Raw genomic sequence first — 22,590 nt, forward strand, 5'->3', positions numbered from 1 at the left:
TTTAAGTCTAAGGGTAAGGCTATGACTATAACCCTTAGTGATGGTGAAATTTCTGATAATGAGTCTGATTGTGATGAGGATGGAAACTTCATTACTTTCATCGCTACTGCTATAGTCGATGAGAGTATATCTGTTGAAGAGAACCCTTCTGATGGGGAACTCTCTGAATATGCAGATTTTCAAGAGGCCTATAATAAACTTTTCAAAGTTGTTGCAAAGGATGTTATGAATGTTGAACTTGGCCTAAAGAAAATTGAATCTCTTGAGTTTAAAAAGAAGAATTTGTTTGTTAAACTATTTGATGCTAATGAACTTTTGAATAATGTGAAAACTGAGAATATGCTTTTGCTTGATAAAGTTAAATCTTTGGAACTTGATTTATCTGTTGCTAGATCTGCTAGTTCTAAACTTAATCAAATGCTGAGTGTTCAAAAGTCTTCTTCTGACAAAACTGGATTAGGTTATGTTAAAAGCATCTCTATGTCTGTTCCCCATTCCACAAAGTTTGTTCCTTCCTCTTCTTATTCTGAACCTTTTGTGAGTGAGATAGTGAATGCAACTATCAAACCCCTTATGAGTGAGGTTGTTAAACTCATAGAAGTTTCATAATCTAGGAAGATTAAGGTTGATCTGAAAGAGTCTAAGTCTAAGAAGCCTACCCTATCTAAGGACAAGACACATGATAAGCCTGCATGGGTTTGTCACTTTTGTGGAAAGTCTGGACACATTCGTCCAAACTGTTACAAGCTGCAAGCTGCAAAGAGAGCAAACAAACCAAAAGTACCTGTGCCTCAAGCACAAGATCCTATGGTACTTATTGGTGAATTGGTAAAGGCTTTAAACCTTTATTCCAATCCTGGAGTTGATAATCATTCCCATGTGAATAAGAACTCCAATGCACATGGTGCATCTAAAAGGTTTTGGATGCAAAAGACTTGAACTAACTGAGTCTTTCTGACATGATCCTTGTGCTTCATTGCTCTATCCTTAATGACCATTATTATTTGGTTTTGTTGTGTTTTTTGTTTTCTAGGATTTGTATTTCATAACATTCATGCATTTCATTCTAGGTGTTTTTTTATTAAAATAAAAAAAATAAAAAATATATAAAAAAAGGAAGAAAAAGGAAGCAAATTTTGTTTTGTACTATTCTTCTTGGTTTTTGAGAACATGTCTTTTGTACCTTATTTAGCTTTGATGAGCTTACTTAATGCACTTTACTAGTTGAAACTTTGTAGTGTATGTTGTGTGAGAAAGATGTTTATGGTTCTTGATTACTCTGTCTTAATCTTGAAGTCACATATTTTTGAATGTTGGACTTAAACTTTTAGAGAAAGGTATAAATAACCATCTCACCACTGTTCACTAGCCAATCATGAACACCTTAGTGCATGTTATAAGATTTTGTGCTCAAGAAAGTGTAGCACATACACAAAAAAAAACATAAGGTGAAACCTCGGTTTAAATTGCTTAATTCTTAAAATCAAAATTGGTGTGTACTATTAGGATTGATGCCAAACTCACATGACTTAAAATTGATATGTATATTATGAGGCATAAATTCAAGAAACTTACATAATTGCAAGCTTATGATCTAGGAGATGTGGGAGTTATATGATGTAACTCTTTAGGTGATAGTCTCTTTTAAATTCTTTGAGATGAATTTTGTAAATTTTGTGATTGATTGCTATTCACATATCATCTCACATGTATCTCGAGTTTTTGTTAGTTGTACACATTACACGAGTTACTCTTTACTAAACTTTGTACATGTTATTATGTGTGTTTATGGTCTGACCAACTAATTTTTGCAAATACTTTGAATTTTGTGCAAAAGTAATTTGTTGCTTGAAAATTTGTGGAAAATGCAAGAAATTTTGTTTTTGAGGAATTTGGGCTTAAAATTCTTGTTTTTGAAAATCACATCATCTCATACTCACGCATTTTGTGCTTAAATTTCAATGCTTTGAGTTGATTCTAAATGTTTTTCAAAATACTGTGTTTTTGATCAAATTTAGTGAGCCTCTACCCATTTCGATCGATCCATTCTGTTTTTCGATCGATCGAAAATTTTTAAAAATGTTAGAGAGAGCCTCTGTCTGTTTTGATCGATCAAAACTGATTTTCGATTGATCGAACTCGTTTCAAATTGTTTTGATAGGGTCTCTGTCTATTTCGATCGATCGAGGCTGTTTTTCGATTGATCGAAACTCGTGAAACATGTTTTTTTAAAAGATCATAATGTCTTTTTCAAAAGGTACTTTTTCAAAACATTTCAACCTTTCCTCTCTCTTCGACTTGGCTAAGGCTCCACCAAAGATTTTTTTTAGTTTTCTTCCGAGATTTTTGCAAGGTTTTTGTCTTTCAAGGCCAGTAAGTCCTTTTTGCCCTTCCTTTTGCATTTTATTTCACATTTTCATGCATTGTATTGGGTATTTTTGGCACTTTTTATATATTGGGGTTTTTGATGATTCAAACCTTTTTGGTGAAATTGATCAACGTTTTGTTCTAGGATGTTATTATCATGATTCTTGTAGTTTAATTTGATCAATTTTGTGGTTTTTGAAAAATTGAAAATTCTAGGGTTTGAAATTGTTCCGAATTGGGGATTTTGTTCAATTTGGGTTAAATTGATGAAATTGGCTTGTTATATTGATGCATTTGGTCATTAATTTTTAAACTCTATCATGTATGATGATCAATTTGTCAATATCTTTCAAATTGATCAAGTGGTTTTCCAAAATTTGGGGTTTTTTTGTTAATACCTCTATGTTTAAGCCAATTTTGTGAATTTGAAATTTTTGGACTTAATTCACTACATAAGAACATGCATCATACCATTTAAATTTGTCATGCATCATATAGATTTTAATTCTATATTTTTTTGTGCTAACTTGCAATTTTCCCTTGGTTTTGTGTTTTGTTCTTTTGCTCTGTGTTTTGGTCCTTATCCTAACACCATGCCTAGGAAAACTAGAGTCCATAGGACCCCTTCCACTTCCTCTAAGTCTCCCTCTAGGAGTGAGGTATTTAGGAATGATAAAAGCAGAGAGGCCTTTGAGACTTTGAACTGTAAGAGTAAGATTTAGGCTGAGTGAGCTATTGTGTTAGATGAGCTTGATCCGGCCATTAGGGCTAACTTTGAGTCTAGAGGTTGGTTGTCTCTCTTAGAGATAGATCATCCACCCCCGACCGCCCTGATTAGAGAGTTCTTCTCAAACCTCTCTTGCCACGTTTATAATTCCAACACCCTTGTTAGGAGTTGAATATGAGGTGTTGAGTTCACCATTACCCCTCGAGTAGTGGCTGAGGCTTTTGGGGTTCCAGTTGTTCGAGAGCCTGACTATCCCTATGATGAGTCACTCTCATTAGATGTTGTCATGTCATACATCACTAGGTCATCTATCCAGTGTGGTTCTGATCCTCGAATCACGTCCGCTGAGCTTACCGAGACTGCCTATCTTTTCTTTAGGATAGCATGTCATTCGTTGTGGCATATTTCTCACTTCTACACCATCCCTTTAGAGCGATATGTGTTTTTGTATGCCTTTGTTTCTGGAGCGTCTATCAGTTTTCCTCACTTGTTCCTTCGTTCTTTGAACGAGGTTCATAGGAGTTCTGTCATAGGGCATGCGCTTATTCATCCTATTTTCATTCATAGGATTTTGCTTTTTTTAGGTCTAGATGGTTTCTCGTCTAGTGAGCTTGTGCATGTTGTTGCTCCCATAGGTGCCACCTTTCTTCGATAGAGGGCTGTTCACTTGAGAGTTGCTCCTTCACATCCTAGAGGTGCGTCATGTAGTGGTGTTCCCCCTCCTGCCTCTTCTAATCACTGGATCATCTATCCAGTGGGGTTCTGATCCTCAAATCACGTCCGCTGAGCTTACCGAGACTGCCTATCTTTTCTTTAGGATAGCATGTCATTCGTTGTGGCCTATTTCTCACTTCCACACCATCCCTTTAGAGCGATATGTGTTTTTTATGCCTTTGTTTCTAGAGCATCTATCAGTTTTCCTCACTTGTTCCTTCGTTCTTTGAATAAGGTTTATAAGAGTTCTGCCGTAGGGCATGCGCTTATTCATCCTATTTTCATTCATAGGATTTTGCTTTTTTTAGGTCTAGATGGTTTCCCGTCTAGTGAGCTTGTGCATGTTGTTACTCCTATAGGTGCCACCTTTCTTCGACAGAGGGCTGCTCACTTGAGAGTTGCTCCTTCACATCCTAGAGGTGCGTCATCTAGTGGTGTTCCCCCTCCTCCCTCTTCTACAGGTGTTGATGCTGCTGAGACATCGGGTGCTGCTGCTGATGATGATGTTCTTCCACCGACTGCTTTGGATGATTCAGACATTCGTCGTACGTTAGATCATGTCTTGACTATTCAGGCGGCTCATGGACAGATTTCGATGGACATGCTTGATGAGATCCGTGCCTTGCATGCAGAGTTGGCGCACTTTGGGCCACCTCCCTTTTGATAATGGATTTTTGTTTGCCCTTTGGCATTCAGTCACAAAAAAGGGGAGTACTTTGTGGAGTTTTTGCTTTCAGGGGGAGTATATGTTTTTGGTTAGAGCTTGTGGAGTTTTGATTGTATCTAGGTGCTTCACTTTGTACTTTACCTTTTTAGCTCTTGCCATGTTTTTTATGGGATATTCATGTTAGGGGGAGTATTATTTTTGTTGGTACTTTATATGTTTCTTGTTTCAAACTGTTTATTGATTTATATTTATGAGTTATTCGTTGATATATATCTTTATTGTATATTGTTTGAAATCAAGAATTTAATTTGTTTACTTGTATTGTTTCCACACATGCGGTTGTGCATTTTGCTTAGTGTTTCAGGAAATATACAGGTTGATTCAATTGAGCTGCTGTCTACACTTGCAACTGATGGATAGTAGTTAGGGTTGAATTTGTTTTATGAGCATTATTTTTGTAAAGGGCTTTTTATTTTGTAAACTTTGAGTTTCTAGTTGTGTTTTGTCACGGATTGCCAGAGGGGGAGTTTATTAGGTTCTAAAGACTTAGGATTTTATGTATTTAGAACTCTAATTTGTATTGTTGGAAAATCATGATCAAAACAATGTGTTTAGAAGTGTTTTAGTCTAGCTCAAAGTTGTGCTTTTATGTAAAGTTGGAATCGAGTTAAAGCAGGAAAGTATTGTGCCTTTCGGCCTGGCTCGATCGATCGAAGCTTAGGCTCGATCGATCGAAGCTCGGGCAGAATGATTTTCTGCAAATTTTTCCAACTCAACCCTAGGTGTTTTAACACGTTTTTAGGGTTTCTTATTTTTCCTAAGTACAAAAGGCAAACCCTAGCCACGTTTTAGTGTTACTCATATTGCGGTTTGTGTAAATCTCTTGTGAGATCTAGAGGAGCTTTCCTTTACACAAACTTAGGGTTTTCAATGAGAAGATTTATCTACACCTTGATGATCAACTCAATTACTGCCATTGAAGTTTAAAGAAAACACAAACGGGTGTGCTTGTATCTGGTGGTGAATCTAAGAAAGAAGGAATCCGTGAATTCGGAGCTTGCACGTGGTTGTGTCAGTAAGTTCTACTGGTTGGTAGTAATAAGAAGTCGAGCGTGGGGGCTTGTAAGTCTTATTGTATGAACTTCGATTCTTTCAAAATAGTGGATTCAAGTTTACCTTGAGGATAGCTAGGTCAAATTCTCCCTAGATTTTTACCGGTTTGGTTTCCTAGGTGATCATATCTTGTATTATTTATTTTTCGTTGATTTGCTTGATTTGATCATTGTTATTATGATAACCTAGACTTGTTAAATTAGACTAAATAACAACTTGGCTAATTACCCAGGTTAAATCAATTGGTTTTAAGGGGCCTAAAAACTATCATGATGAACAACCAAGAACATATAAGAACAATTAAGAACATTCAAACATATTCAAAGGTATTTAAATGATTATTATCATGCTTTAATCTTAAACTCTCATCATGGCAACACAAAAAATAGTTAGGAAAATGGATTATACCTTCATGCAAGATCCATATGGTGGAGGAGGAGACTCTTGAGGGAGGTCCTAAGGGTGGAAGAAAAGAAAAGTTAGGAAATGACGAGTGGGTCTCACTCAATACCTTGAGTATCAAAAAGACCAAGATATGATAAGACTACTTAACTTCCTAAAACTCAAGAGAGGAGAAAAAAGGGGGTTTTTCTGTGTCTTGAAATGAAGGAGAGGGGGGTTTATATAGTAGTGGTAGAGGAAATATGAATGGAATACCATTTAAAGAGGGTTGACAAAGAATCATGAACCTAGACCTCATTTTAGCATTGGGGGAAATCTAGTGCATTAAATGTAGAGATTGGTGGGAGTGAAGAGCAAGCCAAATTTCGGTTTTTCCGTAGCTGCTGTAACAGCATGTAGAGCTAACTTTGAATAAGCATATCTGACTCAATTACTATCGGAATTGTCTTGTTCTTGTGCTCAAATTGAAGCCCTGGATGTCTAGTTTCAGGGAAAATTAACCTCATTCAATGATTCAAAATATTCTGAGAGATATCGATGAAATGATGAGCAGAGGTCATTTGTTAGAAAATGATTTCAGCACAATTAACATTAATAAGTCTCAAGTTAGCTCCCAATTAACATTAAATGGTTCCAGTCACTCTCATTTCAGACTTAATTGGTTCCAAATTTACTCTAATTAAAAGATAATTGAACAAATTACTCATTAAATAATTAATGTTTAACTATTTAGTTAATTAGGTGTGTGCAACCCTACCATAAAATGTAGTCATAACCAATCAAATTATGATACATCTTCGTTCTCAAATTGATTATACTTATAACCAATTAAAATTAATTGTTCGTAATCACATATAGTCGAACTCAATTTGTGATAGTGCATCTCAACCATTAGAACTTGATTTGATAATAACTTTCAATCTAATGGTCCGATTAGGGCTTATAACTAGTCGATTTGATCGTTACAACATCAAGATCATTTTGGTGAGATAAGATTAAGGATCTAATAATCAGAATCAATATGCATATTTCCAAGGTGAAATTACCCTTTTACCTTCCATGTGAGGTTAAATGCGGGTTGTAAAATGGGGTGTCAACATTGGGAAACACTAAATTTTAAATAATAATAATAATAATATCAAACCAAACATAACATAAAGAAACTAATAGATATGGATACACTAACTTAAGGGTGGCAAAATTAAATGAAAAGAAAAGGGTACAATGCATATTTAATGCAATAAAATCATCATCAAATTTGGGAAAACAATAGGTTGCCAATGGAGAGAGAGAGAGAGAGAGAGAGAGAGAGAGAGAGAGAACAATACAAAGTAATAAAGAGTAGTTAAAGAAAAAAAAATGTCAGTTAGTAACTGTTAATTGAAAAATAAAGAGATTGTAAGGAGAAGTAAAAAAATAAAATAGATATGATATAACCATATGGAGAACATTAAAAATTTTATAGTGTAATAAAATCAACCGTTACATTCACTTAAAAAATTAAATCAATAATCAACAATTAAACATAATCATAGTAATACATTTAAACTTAAAACTAATCAAACTCTAATCATGGAAGCATATTTTCATTCATAACTAAAAGGAAATCTTCTCTTGTAATAATAGAAATTACATAAGAAATAAAGTTAGAAAAATTTAAAATCCATTTTTTTACATTTCATTTAACCTTTTATATATATAATCTTCATACATCATTACTTTTAAAAATCTAATGAACAATGCTACATCTCATTTAACACCCCTGTTATGCAACTCATTAACCATTAAATATATAATAATAGTAAGAAACGTTACAAATGAGGTTATGAAAAAACAAATTGATAAAACTAATTAGCTACTATCATTATGAAGTCATAGTCTATGATTTTACACATCTAAAAAAGTGGAATATATAGAGTTTATTTAAGGTATATGTAAAAATTCACATTTAAAAAAAAAATTATATGTAAAGGTTTTAAAAAAATGTATATGTAAGGTTTTTACTAACAAGAAGAAATGAAAATCAATTATTAAAACTAAAACAACAATAATAATAAAAATATATAGGGGTAATTATATTCCTCTTTCATGAGATTTGGAAAAATGATACTTCACCCCAAACTTGAAGGGAAAAAATATTTTCCCCTTTACATTTTGTTTGACCAAATTTTATTAAATTAATATTAAAATATTGTGTACTATCCTACCCTTAAGTGTAGATTTCCAAAATTATCCTCAATTTCAAAATTAAAATCTCTTATTTTAAAATTTTAAATTAAAGTGTATTTTAAAATATTAAGTAATGACTTTTGCCCCCTTTTTTTTCTCTATCTTTTTTCTTTTCTCAATGAGTTATGGAGAGATCTATCGTTTCAAATGTATTGTTACTTGATAAATTTTGTATTTTTATTCTAAATTTATGAGTAATGTTTTTACTAACTATGGTTAAACATTTATAAAAAGATTCTTAAATAAATTTAAAATATTTTGTTATTAATATAAACAGAATGAGAGAGTATTAATTTCTTCAAATCTCAAGGAAGGGGAGAATGTTGTGTGTGTATATATATATATATATTTCTCTAAAAAAATTATCCCACGCAACAGACGAATCACTCAAAATAATTTTTCTTTAGGGCAAAAATGGCCAAATACCACCCTTTCCTAAATTTTTTAGCAAAAAAAACATTGTTTCAGAACTAAATGGGGATCTACCACTTTTTATAGTACTCGAGTTCACTAAACTCGAGTTTCCTATTTTCTATTCCACCATGGCACGACTGACATGACATTTGGGTATTTAAAGTTACCACTTAGTACTCGAGTTTCCTGGGCTCGAGTACCGTTTAGTAGTGTACCCGAGTCCACTAAGCTCGAGTATGGCTCGGGTTACACGGCACTAAAATCACACAAGATTCAACTTTATTTTTCACTCTCACTTCTCACTCTCACTTACCAGAACACACTCTCACTCTCCTTCACACCTAAACATACAAACCCTAACCCCTTACACCATCGGTGGCAGAAAACCCGTCGGCAGTAGAAGACTCTTATCGGCGACCTCTCACTCTGCTCTCTTACAGTGAACACACTCTCACTCTCCTTCACACCTAATCATACAAACTCCAAACGCTCACTCCATCAGCGGCAGAAGACTCTCGTCAGCGACCTCTCACTCAGCTCTCTCACTATCTCGCACTAAGGTCAATTTTTTAGTTTTAGGGTTACATCTTTCATTTGAAATTTTAATGTATTCAAAATTAGAAATATTGAAGGAAAAAAAAAAAAAAAAAAAAAAAAAAAAACCAACCAACCCAGAGCTGATATTGCGTTTCTATAGTGCAAAGAAGTAAGACTCAAAGGTACTTTTCCTTTTTTCTTATTTTTAATTATTTTGGGGCCTGAGAGACAAGATTCTTCTATATCTTAGCTTAATATATTTGGGTTATTTCAAATTTGGACGAAAGATGAATGATAAATGTAAGACTCAAAAGTACTTTTCCTACAAATAGAGCTGGAATTGATATGGTTGCTTGGAGTTTAAATAAACTTATCTGTTTTGATTTTATATTTTTTGGGAGAGTTGAATTTGTTTTTGATTTTGCCTTTTATTTTATTTTTGGGTGGAAAAATATAATTGGGCTATTGCTGAATCATGCTTATAAGTTTGTGTACGTTATTGCTGATGATAACAAACGTTATGGCATGCGCAACAACATATTATTTGCTCACCGTGTAGAAATTACTATAATAAGTGTTGTTTATTGCAATGAAAAATGTCCTAAAATGCTAATCTGAGGCTATCATAGAAACTTTGTTTGTTTCTTAAAAGCAATTACAACTGTTTCTCAAAAAAAAAAAAAAATACAACTCCCTATTTTTTTCTTCTATATTAGATAAAAATTACTCATTGTTTTGAAATTCATCAATGAAAGTGAAACTCTCTCTCTTTCTCTCTCTCCTATTGTTTTCTTTTGAAAATAAATTGCATAGAATACATAGTGATTGAAACATCCACTAACATTAAAAATTCGAAACTTTATTGATGCTGAAGTGAGTTTAGTTGTTCTTGTGGTTGATGGGATCCTTGTTGAACCAAACTGGTAGGGCTGGTTTTAATGGTGGTGGTGGGGTTGTGAAGGGGGTGTTCAAATATATTTCTTTATTTGTTAAATTGGTAGTTGTGTGGTAGACTTGTTGAATTGGGAATTGGTCTTTATTTAAATTGGTAAACTTGTTAAATTGGTAGTTGAATTGTTAATGGTGGTGGTGGGGTTGATGGGATTCTTTATTTATATATATTGCGAATTGGAATTGATCAGGGGAGGTTAGCTCTACTTACACTGGCTTTGCTAGTTTTGAGGGATTAATTACTTGAAAAAAGAAAATATAGTAGGATCTTTTTGTCTTCTTGCACTTCATTTGGAGTTTCATGCTTCCAATCCAATAAAATTTTTTTCATTTTTAGATTTTTGTGCACCAATGCATCTTTTGGTGATTTATTCTTGATTAAGCTTGAAACTTATCTATTTGAGGCATTAGTTATAGCATAATAGATAATTATATAACGAATTTGATTGGTGAATATTAATTTGGCATTTTACTTATCAAAATTTTATATAGTATTTTAAAATGTTTTGTGTTATATTTCAGGATCTAGAACTCAGCTTGAAGCTCTTTGTCATGTGAGAGTTTAATGCTTTTATTGAAATGAGTCCTTTTACTCCATGCAATGTTTTATTTGTTAGCTTTTCTAACAATTTAATACTCATTATGTTAATTTCGATTCAAGTGTATATGCTCCAATCACTACAGATATATATTCTTTTAGGTTTTCTTTCCTTGTTGTTGTTGTTTTATTTGTGGGTATATGTCGGTAATCCCATGACTATGTTTACCTACCGGGCATAACGTACACAAACTTTATTGTCAAATGACCTTTCTGAAAGTGAATATTGATGATCTAAGAAAAATCTGATAACATGGAATGGATGTTTGAAGTGGGATAAAATAGTTTCATTGGCCTAGAAGAGAAAATTTGTATCTTTAATCAGTGCTAGTTGTCAGATGGTACTGCACATTTTTATGATTTTGCCAATCCTATAATACATATAAGTTGTTTTTTTTTCATTTTGAGTTCGTGTTTGAAATTCATATTTTATGTTTTATTCATTTCTTGTGGTTGATATAGGTAGTACAGAGTACTTGGAAAAGGCAGGATGCAGCTCAAGTTATTGCACTAGTTGAGTGAAGCATCAGCTACTGATAGACAATAATTTCCCTGCTTTGTCTTGGCTCTTATTTTATTATCTGAGACTTGCATTTCTAATCACTATTAGTCATTATCAAAGTTCATGTGTTAATTTAACCACCCAATTTTGCAAATATGAGACACTAAAATTTTTATGACGAGACGTATTTCCTTATACTTCTGCCTTACTTATTCCTAACCACGTATTTCTCAATTTTATGTTAAATCTGTTCATTCTGCATTACGGTAATAGGCTATAAGAAAATGGCACATAGCTGAAGTTTTTTTTTTGGTTTCTCTTGTATACTTTTTTAAAGGGGTTTCTCTTGTACACTTATCATATACTAGCTATGTGCCATTTTCTTCTCTATGAATTTAATTTGCTTCTTTAGAAAAATAAAAATGAAAACATAATATATTACTGTGGACAGTATTAATTATTTTCGTAGATTATTTTGGTAGGTTGTATACTTATCAAATACTAGCTGAGTTTTGTAAAATAAGGAAAAATGGATGCTGGATTCAGGACAATGGCTGCTAAATATTTCAAGACACAACACCAGTGAGTAGTGACTGAGAATTAAGAGTCTAACACAGGTGCTAAGAAGGCCCTAAAATTGACTGCAAATTGATAATGTTGTTCACAAATAATTGTATCATGCCAAGTTCAATAGATGGATTAAAGAATTTTGCTACAAATGACTTTTATATTCTTTAGTATTAATTTGAAGTTAGTTGTACCAACTTTGAAATTGTTTGTTGCAAATCTGCAATTGTTTAAAATGGTGGTCACTTTGATTGTTTCTTGAGGAGACCTTTAATGTTGTTTAATGGGTTTTGGCAGTGTCTTATGACTCTTGTCCATCAAGCAGATTCAACCCATTTGCATGAAGTTCTGGCTTCATTCACCAAAATCAACTTATCAAAAAAAAAAAAAAAAAAAAAAAAAAAAAAAACGTTCACAAAAAAATAAATGGACATAAAGATTTTAAGAGTACAGCAATAAGCGAGAACTTCATGCAAATGGACGTAATTTGGACATAAAGAGTGCATGATTTCACTCCAAAAATTGGGGTACAGATTGATACTCGAGTTTAATGCACTCGGATACTGCTAACACAGTACTCGAGTTTCATGGACTCAAGTATCAATGGGCATGATTCCTGAGGCCAATATAGATTGATACCTAAGTTTGATGCACTCGGGTATTGCTAACACAGTACTCGAGTTTCGTGGACTCGAGTATCAACGGGCATATTCTCTCCTAGGGCCAATACAATACCTGAGTTTAATGGACTCAGGTACTGCTAACATAGTACTCGAGTGTCATGGACACGAGTATCAATGGGCATTTTGCACTCAACGAATTGGAGCCAATACAGATTGATACCTGAGTTTAGTGGACTCGGGTACACTACTAAACGGTACTCGAGCCCAGGAAACTCGAGTACTAAGTGGTAATTTCAAATACCCAAATGCCATGTCAGCCATGCCATGGTGGAATAGAAAATAGGGAACTCGAGTTTAGTGAACTCAAATATTATAAAAAGTGATAGATCCCCATTTAGTTTCGAAACAGTGTTTTTTTGCTAAAAAATTTAGAAAAGGGTGGTATTTGGCCATTTTTGCCTTTCTTTAGCTCCTTACTATGGCCCAGCGAAAGTAATAAATTTTTTTTTTTTTTTTTTTTTGTAGGGCTTTACCCAATTGGGAGCCCTTCCAGAAATTCTTAAAGGCCTGGGTGAAATTCTTAAAGGCCTGGGCTTGACCCAGGCCTAAGAGGGGGTTTGGAAATAGTTTTCAACCAGTAAACCCAGGCCTAAGAGGGGGTTTGGAAATAGTTTTCAACCAGTAATAGACGTGCCTCGGTTAGAACCACACTAGCTGCGTCATTGCCCCAAGCGCAAAGATAAAAAGTAATAAAATATAAGAATAGAAAATAAGCAAGTAAATGTCAACTTGCCAGAGATTCCTCAAAGGCCTGGGTGGGGTTTGTAAATAGTTTTCAACCAGCAATAGACGCACCTCGGTTAGAACCTCACTAGCTGCGTCATTGCCCCAAGCGCAAAGATAAAAAGTAATAAAATATAAGAATAGAAAATAAGGAAGTAAACGTCAACTTGCCAGAGATTCCGGAGGACAGCTCGTTCAAGTATTTTTTATACAGAATAAGTTAATCAATTATTGTTATTCATAAAATAAAAAAATAAAATAAAATCTCTATGCATCTTCCTAGACCTTATAGGTTGGCTTCTCAATAAAACTCTGGCAAATACATGCCGATCTGCACGTTTCTATAGTAAAAAAATGAAAGAAAATGCTAATGAATGCTCTTAAGACATTCGTTAATAATTCATTTAAAGAAAATTTTTACGGGAAATGAAAAAAAAATAATTAATATTCTGACAGTTTTTTTTCATTTTCTATAAAAGTGGTATTAAAACTTTCTTAAAATTGATTATTCACTAGGGTACTCGTTAGCATGACCCAAAAATGAATATGGCATTAAATAAATAAAAAAACTTTTGTATAAAAATATCACTTAGATAAAGTGGTCGGTGCCAACCTTTCACATTAAATATGAAGAGAATTAGTTGGCAAATCTCCATCAATGAAATAAAAAAAGCCAAGAATCACCTTATCCAATTTTCAAATAGATACACTACACTTTAAGCCAAGAAAAAAAGATACACCACTCAAGCCACCAACTCTAAACAAAAAGTATAATGATGTAATATCATGATTATTATTGACTTTTCAATCCATTATTTCTAAAGATTCAATCTTACCAATTTGCAGCCAAATTTATAGAGTTTAAGGACATGCTTTATTTTCACTTGAAATTACATCAACTTAATTTTGGGACCTCTTACAAAAAAGGAACTACCTCATTTGGGTACTGTGGGGAAATTTAGATCCCGGTTAATAGAATTAATAAGTTTTAAACCCAAATTGTTAATTAGATATATTATGAATAAAACTTGTTAAAACAAACAAACATTAATATCATATCAAAATTATGCGGCAAAAAAAATAAATAAGACAAGATATGATGACTTAGGAAAACCAATTAAACAAACTAGTTTTACAGCACAAAAAAAATTTTTTTAAAAAATAAGGGGAAACCTTCCCGAAAAGCAATCCACTATAGTAAAGAGAAATTTCAGATCTAGTACAAAACATTTATCCTTAAACTCTACAATCCCTGTAGATGAACTTACAGCAGAAAGCTTCTACCGCTTCAGAACTTCTGAACTCTTCAATATATGAACGCCACCCTTTTTGCACGGATCCCAGTACGTAACTAACCAATAATGCACGGCTCCCAGTACGTGACTAACACAACAACTTGAAGAAGATGTTGGCTACAAAGTTCTTCACTTCATCAACAATGAAGATCAAGAAGCACTTGGTTACAAAACCCTAAGGCACAAAGACGCAATAGCTTCTTTCAGAGAGAATAAGGCATCGGTCACCTTTTACATATGTTCTCCTTGTATTCTCTTATGTGACGATCTCTAAAATAAGTCTTATATATGTCTAAGGTTATGAAAAAAGAAACCCTACACAAATACATAAGCATGGGCCAAAAATCAGATCTGAAAATATGAATTCCCGTAACCTCGATAGATACCTTGATAGATAGTATTTGTCGAGCCTCATTAAACCTCGATAGATAGTTATTTGTCAAATAGCTGTCAAGCTATCTGTCTAGCTTTAGTGAACAACTTTTCTTCACTAGTTTCTTAGTCCAATCTTCATGGCTTTAATACTAGACTTGAACAATATGTTTCTTGAAATATTAAACATATCCTATATCTACCCAAATACAAGTAAAGTGCGTTTTGTCAAAGGATTAGCCAATTACATAAAATAGTGACATATGTTCCTAACAAGTGAATCACATTTGTCTTAACAGTTACTTTACCTTTTTTTTTTCCTTGCAACAAGTGGGGGTGAAGAGATCTAAAGATTATGAACCCAAATTCTTCCAAATTTTTCCGAACTTTACATAGAGAATAAAACACTAATAAACTATATTATGATCAATATTAAGCTAGAATGGTTGAGTTTCAATTCATTTGATTGTAACTAATAAACTATCTATTATTCCAAAAATTTAAGCTGCTAGAAAATAATAAATTTGATTATTTAACTGATATTATACCACTTCTCCTTCACATCTGAGCTCAAACTCACACTTAATAAGTGAGGGACATATCATTACATGAATGCATTTGGATTAGGTTTTTGATTAATGCTTATTTGCTTATTTTCTGGTAATTGATAAAAATACATTATACATGTGAAAAAAAAAAATGAGGCTTTTAAAAGTAATTCATATACAAATAAGCTAAAATGTTACCAAAAAAAAGGAAGAAGAAGAAGATAATCCAAGCTCAAACAGTGGTGTGTTATATTAGTGTCAAAATCGATATAAGAAAATGGATATAATTTCAACAATCCCATTTTGTACAAGCCATACTAATGTACAGATTAATTGCTTTAGGTTTTGATCGATTTGCATAATCTTAGATTTTGTTGGAATGTTATATTCTTAGAATTTTTTATCCATTAGTCACTTCTCTAATATATAGGAGCTAGGTGACCATTTCAACTCGGCACTAGAAACCCACGCTCACCGTTAGAAGGGCTCAATAGAGGGTTTCATGACTCCGGTGAACAGCACAAGGGTCTAAAAATTTGGGACAAATGGAGTATTATTTAAAGAAAATACATTGAGTCAAGATTCTAATTGGGAGTTCAAATATGTAATTGAATTTAATAAAAATATCTTAAAATATTAACGTATAAATTTGTAGGACCTCAAAATCTAACATGACAATGTATCATAAGATCAACCAAAAGTTAGATGCCTTCGATTTTATATAAATTATTATTATATTTATGTGTACTAAACATGGTAGGTAAGAAATGCTAGTATTTCACATCTTTGACTGAAATAACACTCAACTTTGGATAGAGCAGGTTTTCCCACCTAATTCAAGAATTTTTCCTTTAGTGACCCAAAATTGCGAGAAACTATGTTATATACATATATATACATATATATATATATATATATATATGGCCATGTTATATATATATTATAAATAATATTTATTGTTTTATTATTCTCTCAATATATAAAAAAAAATATATATATATATATATATATATATCTCACCACATTTCACAGCCACACTATAAGTAAGGGCAAGTTAACCCTACTTTGCACCCTACCAGTTATACTTTACAGACAAACAATATGAGTGTTTCCAATAAAAAAGTATCACTATTAAAAAAGTAACACCCTTGACTTGATCTGTTTATTAATATATTTATTTTGAATTGACAATATAAATTATTCAAATTTAAAGGTTTAAACTTCTGAAAGTTTAAAATAACCTTTCAAATCCTCTCAAGTGGTTCCTCTCTTTTCTTAAGAACACCTCTAATCTAATGTATATATATGTTTAAATCACTAAATTAATAATTGAACTTTCGCTATTCTATGCAAATATTAAATGGTAATTGAACTTTCGCTATCCTATGAGCAGCCGACCAGGACAATTTGCACCTATCTTTCATTGTCTGCCATGTTCCACGGTTAGTACTAGCAAGATCAAGAATAGATAAACCATACAATTCAGTATTCACCAGAGAGAGAAAGAGGATCTAGCTTAGAATTGACAGTCTCAGTTAATCTAGTTTTGAGTGTTTTGACAGTACAGTCTCAATTTATCTATAAAGGCAGAATCATACAAATTAAGTTTGATACTCAAAACACAAAGCAATGGAGAGGCAGGTGGCAATAATTGGAGCAGGTATCAGTGGCCTTTTGGCTTGCAAGTACACTTTGTCAAAGGGTTTTCATCCAATCGTTTTTGAAGCCAAAAGCAGCATCGGAGGAGTGTGGACCAAAACCGTAGAGACCACTAAGCTCCAAACTCCAAAACCAGTATATCAGTTCTCAGATTTTCCATGGCCTTCTACAGTGGAAGAAGACTTTCCTAACCAACACCAAGTCTTTGATTATATTCAATCCTATGCTAACCATTTTGACTTGCTTAGGCACATCAAATTTAATACCAAAGTTCTGAGCATCGAGTATGAAGGCCCATCTGAGGAAGAGATGCAATCTTGGAGTATGTGGGGTGGTATTGGTGACCCTTTTCGCTCTAAAGGGAAATGGAAGGTTATGGTAGAGGATGCTCAAAGCTTTTCAACTGAGGTATGTATGTTGTATAATATGCAAACACACACAACCTATTCGAATTGTTCTTTTTCTTGTCATGATTTTTTGTGCACTTGATATATATGAAGTTTATTTGCTCTGGGTTAGGACCTAGGAAGCACCGACACAGCTAGGAGGGTGCCGCACCGGAGTCTGACATGGCCTGATGCAGGGGTGCAGCCACCAACGCAACTACCCGTGCATTGGTGCCATGTCTGAGGTTTTTTTTTTTTTTTTTTTTTTTTTTTTTTTTTTTTTTTTTTTTTTTTATTTTGCGCTGACTCAGCTCCAATTTGCGCTGACTTGGCTTCAATCTTCTCTAATTTGAGCCAAACTAGGCAAATTCAACCAAAATTGAGTCGTATTGGCCGGTAGCCGAAACTGACTGAAACAGTTGAAATTAGACTTGAATCATGCCGGAACAGCTGAAATCAGCTTTGAATGAGGCCCAAACATCCTAAATCTATCCTTCCTCAATTTTATTCTGAATATTTATTGCTTCTTTTGTGTTTTCTTTTTTGTTTTGTGTTTCTTGTCTTTGAAAATATATTTGAAATGAAAAGGATAACATATAGAAAATATATAGAAAATGATGTTGTTTGCATGCTTTCCCAGCAGTGAAATATATTTGTGATCATTTGTTGTTTGCATGCTTTCCCAAAATGTTGTTTGGCATGCTTTCAAAGGATGTTGTTTGCATGCTTTCCCAAAATAAAAATATATTTTTGCCTTCAAAATATACAGAAAATAGAAATAAAAATATTTTTAATTGCTGCATCCACACCTTATTTTTTCAAAAATTATCGAGTCCCGCACCCACATCCGCACCCACACCCGAATCCGGAAACGCACCCGTATTTCATAGGTTAGGAATAGGTGGAATGGGGGATTGTGCCAATTCTTAAATTTTATCTGATTTTTAGCTAATTTAGTTTGGATTGCTTAACTTAAAGAATTTATCTTTTACATTAGGATTTTCACGAAATCACTGTAAGGGAATCCATGTACTGTAGAATAGTAGTGAAAATAATATTTTTTTAGAATCTTGATCTTATTCCTTCTTATGTGAATGGAAATGCAGGTACACTTAGTGGACTTTGTGATCCTCTGCATTGGGCGATTCAGTGACTTTCCAAATATTCCTGAATTCCCTCCAAACCAAGGCCCAGAAGTATTTCATGGAAAGGTGATGCACTCCATGGATTACGCTGCCATGGACTACAAAAATGCTGCTGACTTTGTTAAAGGGAAGCAAGTCACTGTTGTAGGATTCCAAAAATATGCCTTGGACATTGCTATGGAATGCTCAGTGGCCAATGGTAAGAAACACAAATTTCACTTACATTTTATATTTATATAAATAATATCTTGTAGACCAAAGTACACTTTTAACTTTTGATGTTTGAAATTGTTTTCATTTTGACATTTTACTTTTCAAAATTTTCACTTTAACTCTTCATGTATGATTCTTTTTTCATATTGGAGAAAACGAAAACTTAATCAAATATGAAAGACTAAAATGAAAATTTTAAAACATAAATGACCAAAATGAAAATGACTCCAAACTTTTAGGTCCAGAAGTGTATTTTAGTCAATAGAGTAGTTTTTGTAAATGATAAAATGCTCATGAACAGAATTTATTTACTATGTATCCCTATGCTTAGATTTATTGTATTTGATAGGTTTTTTACACTGGTTTAACCATAAATTTGCAGGCACTGAACATCCATGTACTGTATTATACAAGATGGAACATTGGAACGTTCCTGATTACCTTCCATGGGGCGTGCCTCTTACTTATTTATACTTTAGTCGCTTCTCCGAGCTACTGGTTCACAAACCTGGTGAAGGCTTCCTACTAAGTCTCCTAGCAACACTTCTTTTCCCCGTGGTAAAATTTCTCCCTTTTTTTGAGTTTTTCTTTTTGGTGGCGGTCCTTAAGGTATGGGGTCACTATCAAAAAAACTAGGAGGACATCAAACCCTTCAATTTGATTTTATTTTGGTCATTATGGTATGGATCATCATCAAACAAAGTACTTATGGTAAAACATCAAACCCTTCAATTTGATTTGATTTTGGTCATCATTTAGATTTCCTGTAATCTCTATTTGTTGGACCCTTTGCAGTTGGATTTAAAACAACACAAGTTGACCCTTAAGTAGATTTCCATCACTTTTATTTAACAGAAAATGATCATATTGATATCATGTGAAGCATAATGCATGCAAATATAATTGATTCCTATATAACACATTGCTTACTTGATCATTATCTGTCCAATAAAAATAAATTGTAGCACAGCGTTAGACAATGACTCATGAGGGGGACTCTTTGCATTAACCCCCTCCCTCCACTATTTTCTTTTTCCTTTTTTTCTTTTTTCTGTTTGGAATCCGCTTATTTTGCTGAAACTGAAAACTTTTTGCTGAAAATACTATAAATAAAAATAAAAGTTAGTTAAAATAGTACAGTAAGACTCATGAATAGTACTAAAAAGTGCAATAAGGCTCATGAATAGTAGCAAAAATAAGCTGAATAGTAAAATAAGTTGGCAAAAATAATTTTTGCTAAACACACACTTAATCATAAGGTTGAAGCTTACAAAGTTTTGATCATGTAACAGAGATGGGCATTTTCTAAATTTGTTGAAAGCCATATAGAAAATAAGCTGAGGCTGGCAAAGTTTGGAATGGTACCAAAACATAGTTTCCATAAAGAAATCAATTCTTGTTTGATTGCCACGGTACCAGAAAAATTCTATGACAAAGTTGAAGAGGGAAGCATCAATTTGAAAAAGAGTAAGAGCTTCAGCTTTTGTAAAGAAGGTATTTTGGTTAATGGTGAGGCACAACCCCTAAAGACAGATTTGGTCATATTGGCTACTGGGTTCCAGGGTGACAAAAAACTCAAAGGCATTTTTGTCTCCCCCACCTTCAAAGACTACATTGCTGGTTCGCTTGATGCAACAGTTCCCCTCTACAGGTTAGATTTTTTTTTTTTTTTTGGTTATAATTTTCTTTGAGAGGAGAAAATTAAGGAAAATTGTCCTTTTCATTAAAAAAGGAGAAACGAGAATCATAACATTAGATTTTTTTTTTTTAAGAACATAACATTAGATTTAATAACTATAAATGTATGAATTAACATATTATATGATAAGCAATATAAAGATAAAATTTAATTTTCTCCAACCCATTAAGCAACAATTCATAAGTCATCTACATGAATTAAATCACATGACTCATTAAATTATTCAAACAACTCACATTACTCATGTGATTCAAATAAATAAATAAAAAGTCAAATGACTAAGATTATATGTGAATATTTATACCAATAGTTATGTAATTTGTTAAAGAAATTTTTTTTTCTAAACCAGATTAGAGGTAAATTTTGTCAAATAAGAAAGATGGAATTTTTATTTATCATTTCATCTAGGTTGACAAACAACTTCAGTTTATTTTTGGGGAAAAAGTGTTAGGATAATAACTAAATTATTAAATTTATCATTCCATAATAACTTAAACTTTTAGAATGTGGACTAGTACTAGCTAGGACTAGTTTATTATAGTGCCAAGGCATGTGCTTCTAAACTCAAACCATGTTTGCACTTAACCTCTTATTTAAATTCACCATTTTAGAAAATATGATTAATTTATTAATAATATTACTTTGAATGACAAAATTAGATTTTGACTTCAACAGGGAATGTATTCATCCTAGAATTCCACAACTAGCAGTAATTGGATTTTCAGAAAGTATTTCAAACTTGTACACCTCAGAGATGAGATGCAGATGGCTAGCAGAGCTTCTGGACAGCACATTCAAATTGCCTAGCATCAAAGAGATGGAAAAAGATGTGGCAAAATGGGATGAGTACATGAAGAGATACTCAGGGCAATACTACAGGAGATCATGCATTGGGGCTCTTCATATATGGTACAATGATCAACTGTGCAAAGACATGGGGTGGAACCCCAAAAGAAAGAAGGGATTCATTGCTGAATTGTTTGAGCCTTATGGACCATTAGATTATGCTTCCCAATAAAAGAGGATATTGACAAAGTAAAAGTTGTCGCATATGACAACCAGTTGTGACTTACATGATTCATATTCAGAACCTTTGTGCATGAATGAATGACTACAGTTGTCATTCATGACCACATTTGTGTGACCTTATTATGTAAGAATAATGAACACGGAAATAATAAAAAAGCTGCTACAATATTTGCTAAATATGGAGCATCTTTGTTTTTTCTTCAAAGAATATGGAGCATACTTGTTCATGGCATACATTGCTGAATTGTTTGAGCCTTATGGACCATTAGATTATGCTTCCCAATAAAAGAGGATATTGACAAAGTAAAAGTTGTCGCATATGACAACCAGTTGTGACTTACATGATTCATATTCAGAACCTTTGTGCATGAATGAATGACTACAGTTGTCATTCATGACCACATTTGTGTGACCTTATTATGTAAGAATAATGAACACGGAAATAATAAAAAAGCTGCTACAATATTTGCTAAATATGGAGCATCTTTGTTTTTTCTTCAAAGAATATGGAGCATACTTGTTCATGGCATACATTGCTGAATTGTTTGAGCCTTATGGACCATTAGATTATGCTTCCCAATAAAAGAGGATATTGACAAAGTAAAAGTTGTCGCATATGACAACCAGTTGTGACTTACATGATTCATATTCAGAACCTTTGTGCATGAATGAATGACTACAGTTGTCATTCATGACCACATTTGTGTGACCTTATTATATAAGAATAATGAACACGGAAATAATAAAAAAGCTGCTACAATATTTGCTAAATATGGAGCATCTTTGTTTTTTCTTCAAATAATATATTTTTTTTTTAGTTTCTCACAGTGTTTTTTCAAGGCTTTCAACCAGAGACTAATCACTGTTCGTGCCCGGTGAGCCCACGAAGGGCTTTCAACCAGAGACTAATCACTGTTCGTGCCCGGTGAGCCCACAAAGGGGTAAAGCACTGGCCGAGGAAATTATTTTCAAAGTGCAGGTAGCAGGACTCGAACTAGGGAGCACACCTAGTCGAGCCAAGTACAAACACTTTGAGACTAAGAGCTCAAC

General features: G+C 33.2%; 1 protein-coding gene and 2 pseudogenes across 1 annotated transcript; 1 reads left to right on the forward strand and 2 right to left on the reverse strand.

The window, feature by feature from the left end:
- Positions 1-12,936: 12,936 nt before the first annotated feature.
- Positions 12,937-13,152, reverse strand: LOC115969677 (annotated as a pseudogene).
- Positions 13,153-13,188: 36 nt separating this feature from the next.
- LOC115969680 lies at positions 13,189-13,313 on the reverse strand (annotated as a pseudogene).
- A 3,477-nt stretch (positions 13,314-16,790) lies between these two features.
- On the forward strand, positions 16,791-22,014 carry LOC115968405 (probable flavin-containing monooxygenase 1). Its single transcript, XM_031087803.1, has 5 exons — positions 16,791-17,476; positions 18,561-18,798; positions 19,195-19,370; positions 20,105-20,463; positions 21,187-22,014. Exons 1-5 carry the CDS (start codon positions 17,039-17,041, stop codon positions 21,527-21,529), a joined length of 1,554 nt encoding a protein of 517 aa, XP_030943663.1. The 5' UTR covers positions 16,791-17,038; the 3' UTR covers positions 21,530-22,014.
- Positions 22,015-22,590: the final 576 nt, after the last annotated feature.

Source organism: Quercus lobata, chromosome 11 (genome assembly GCF_001633185.2).
Source record: "Quercus lobata isolate SW786 chromosome 11, ValleyOak3.0 Primary Assembly, whole genome shotgun sequence".
NCBI lineage: Eukaryota > Viridiplantae > Streptophyta > Magnoliopsida > Fagales > Fagaceae > Quercus > Quercus lobata.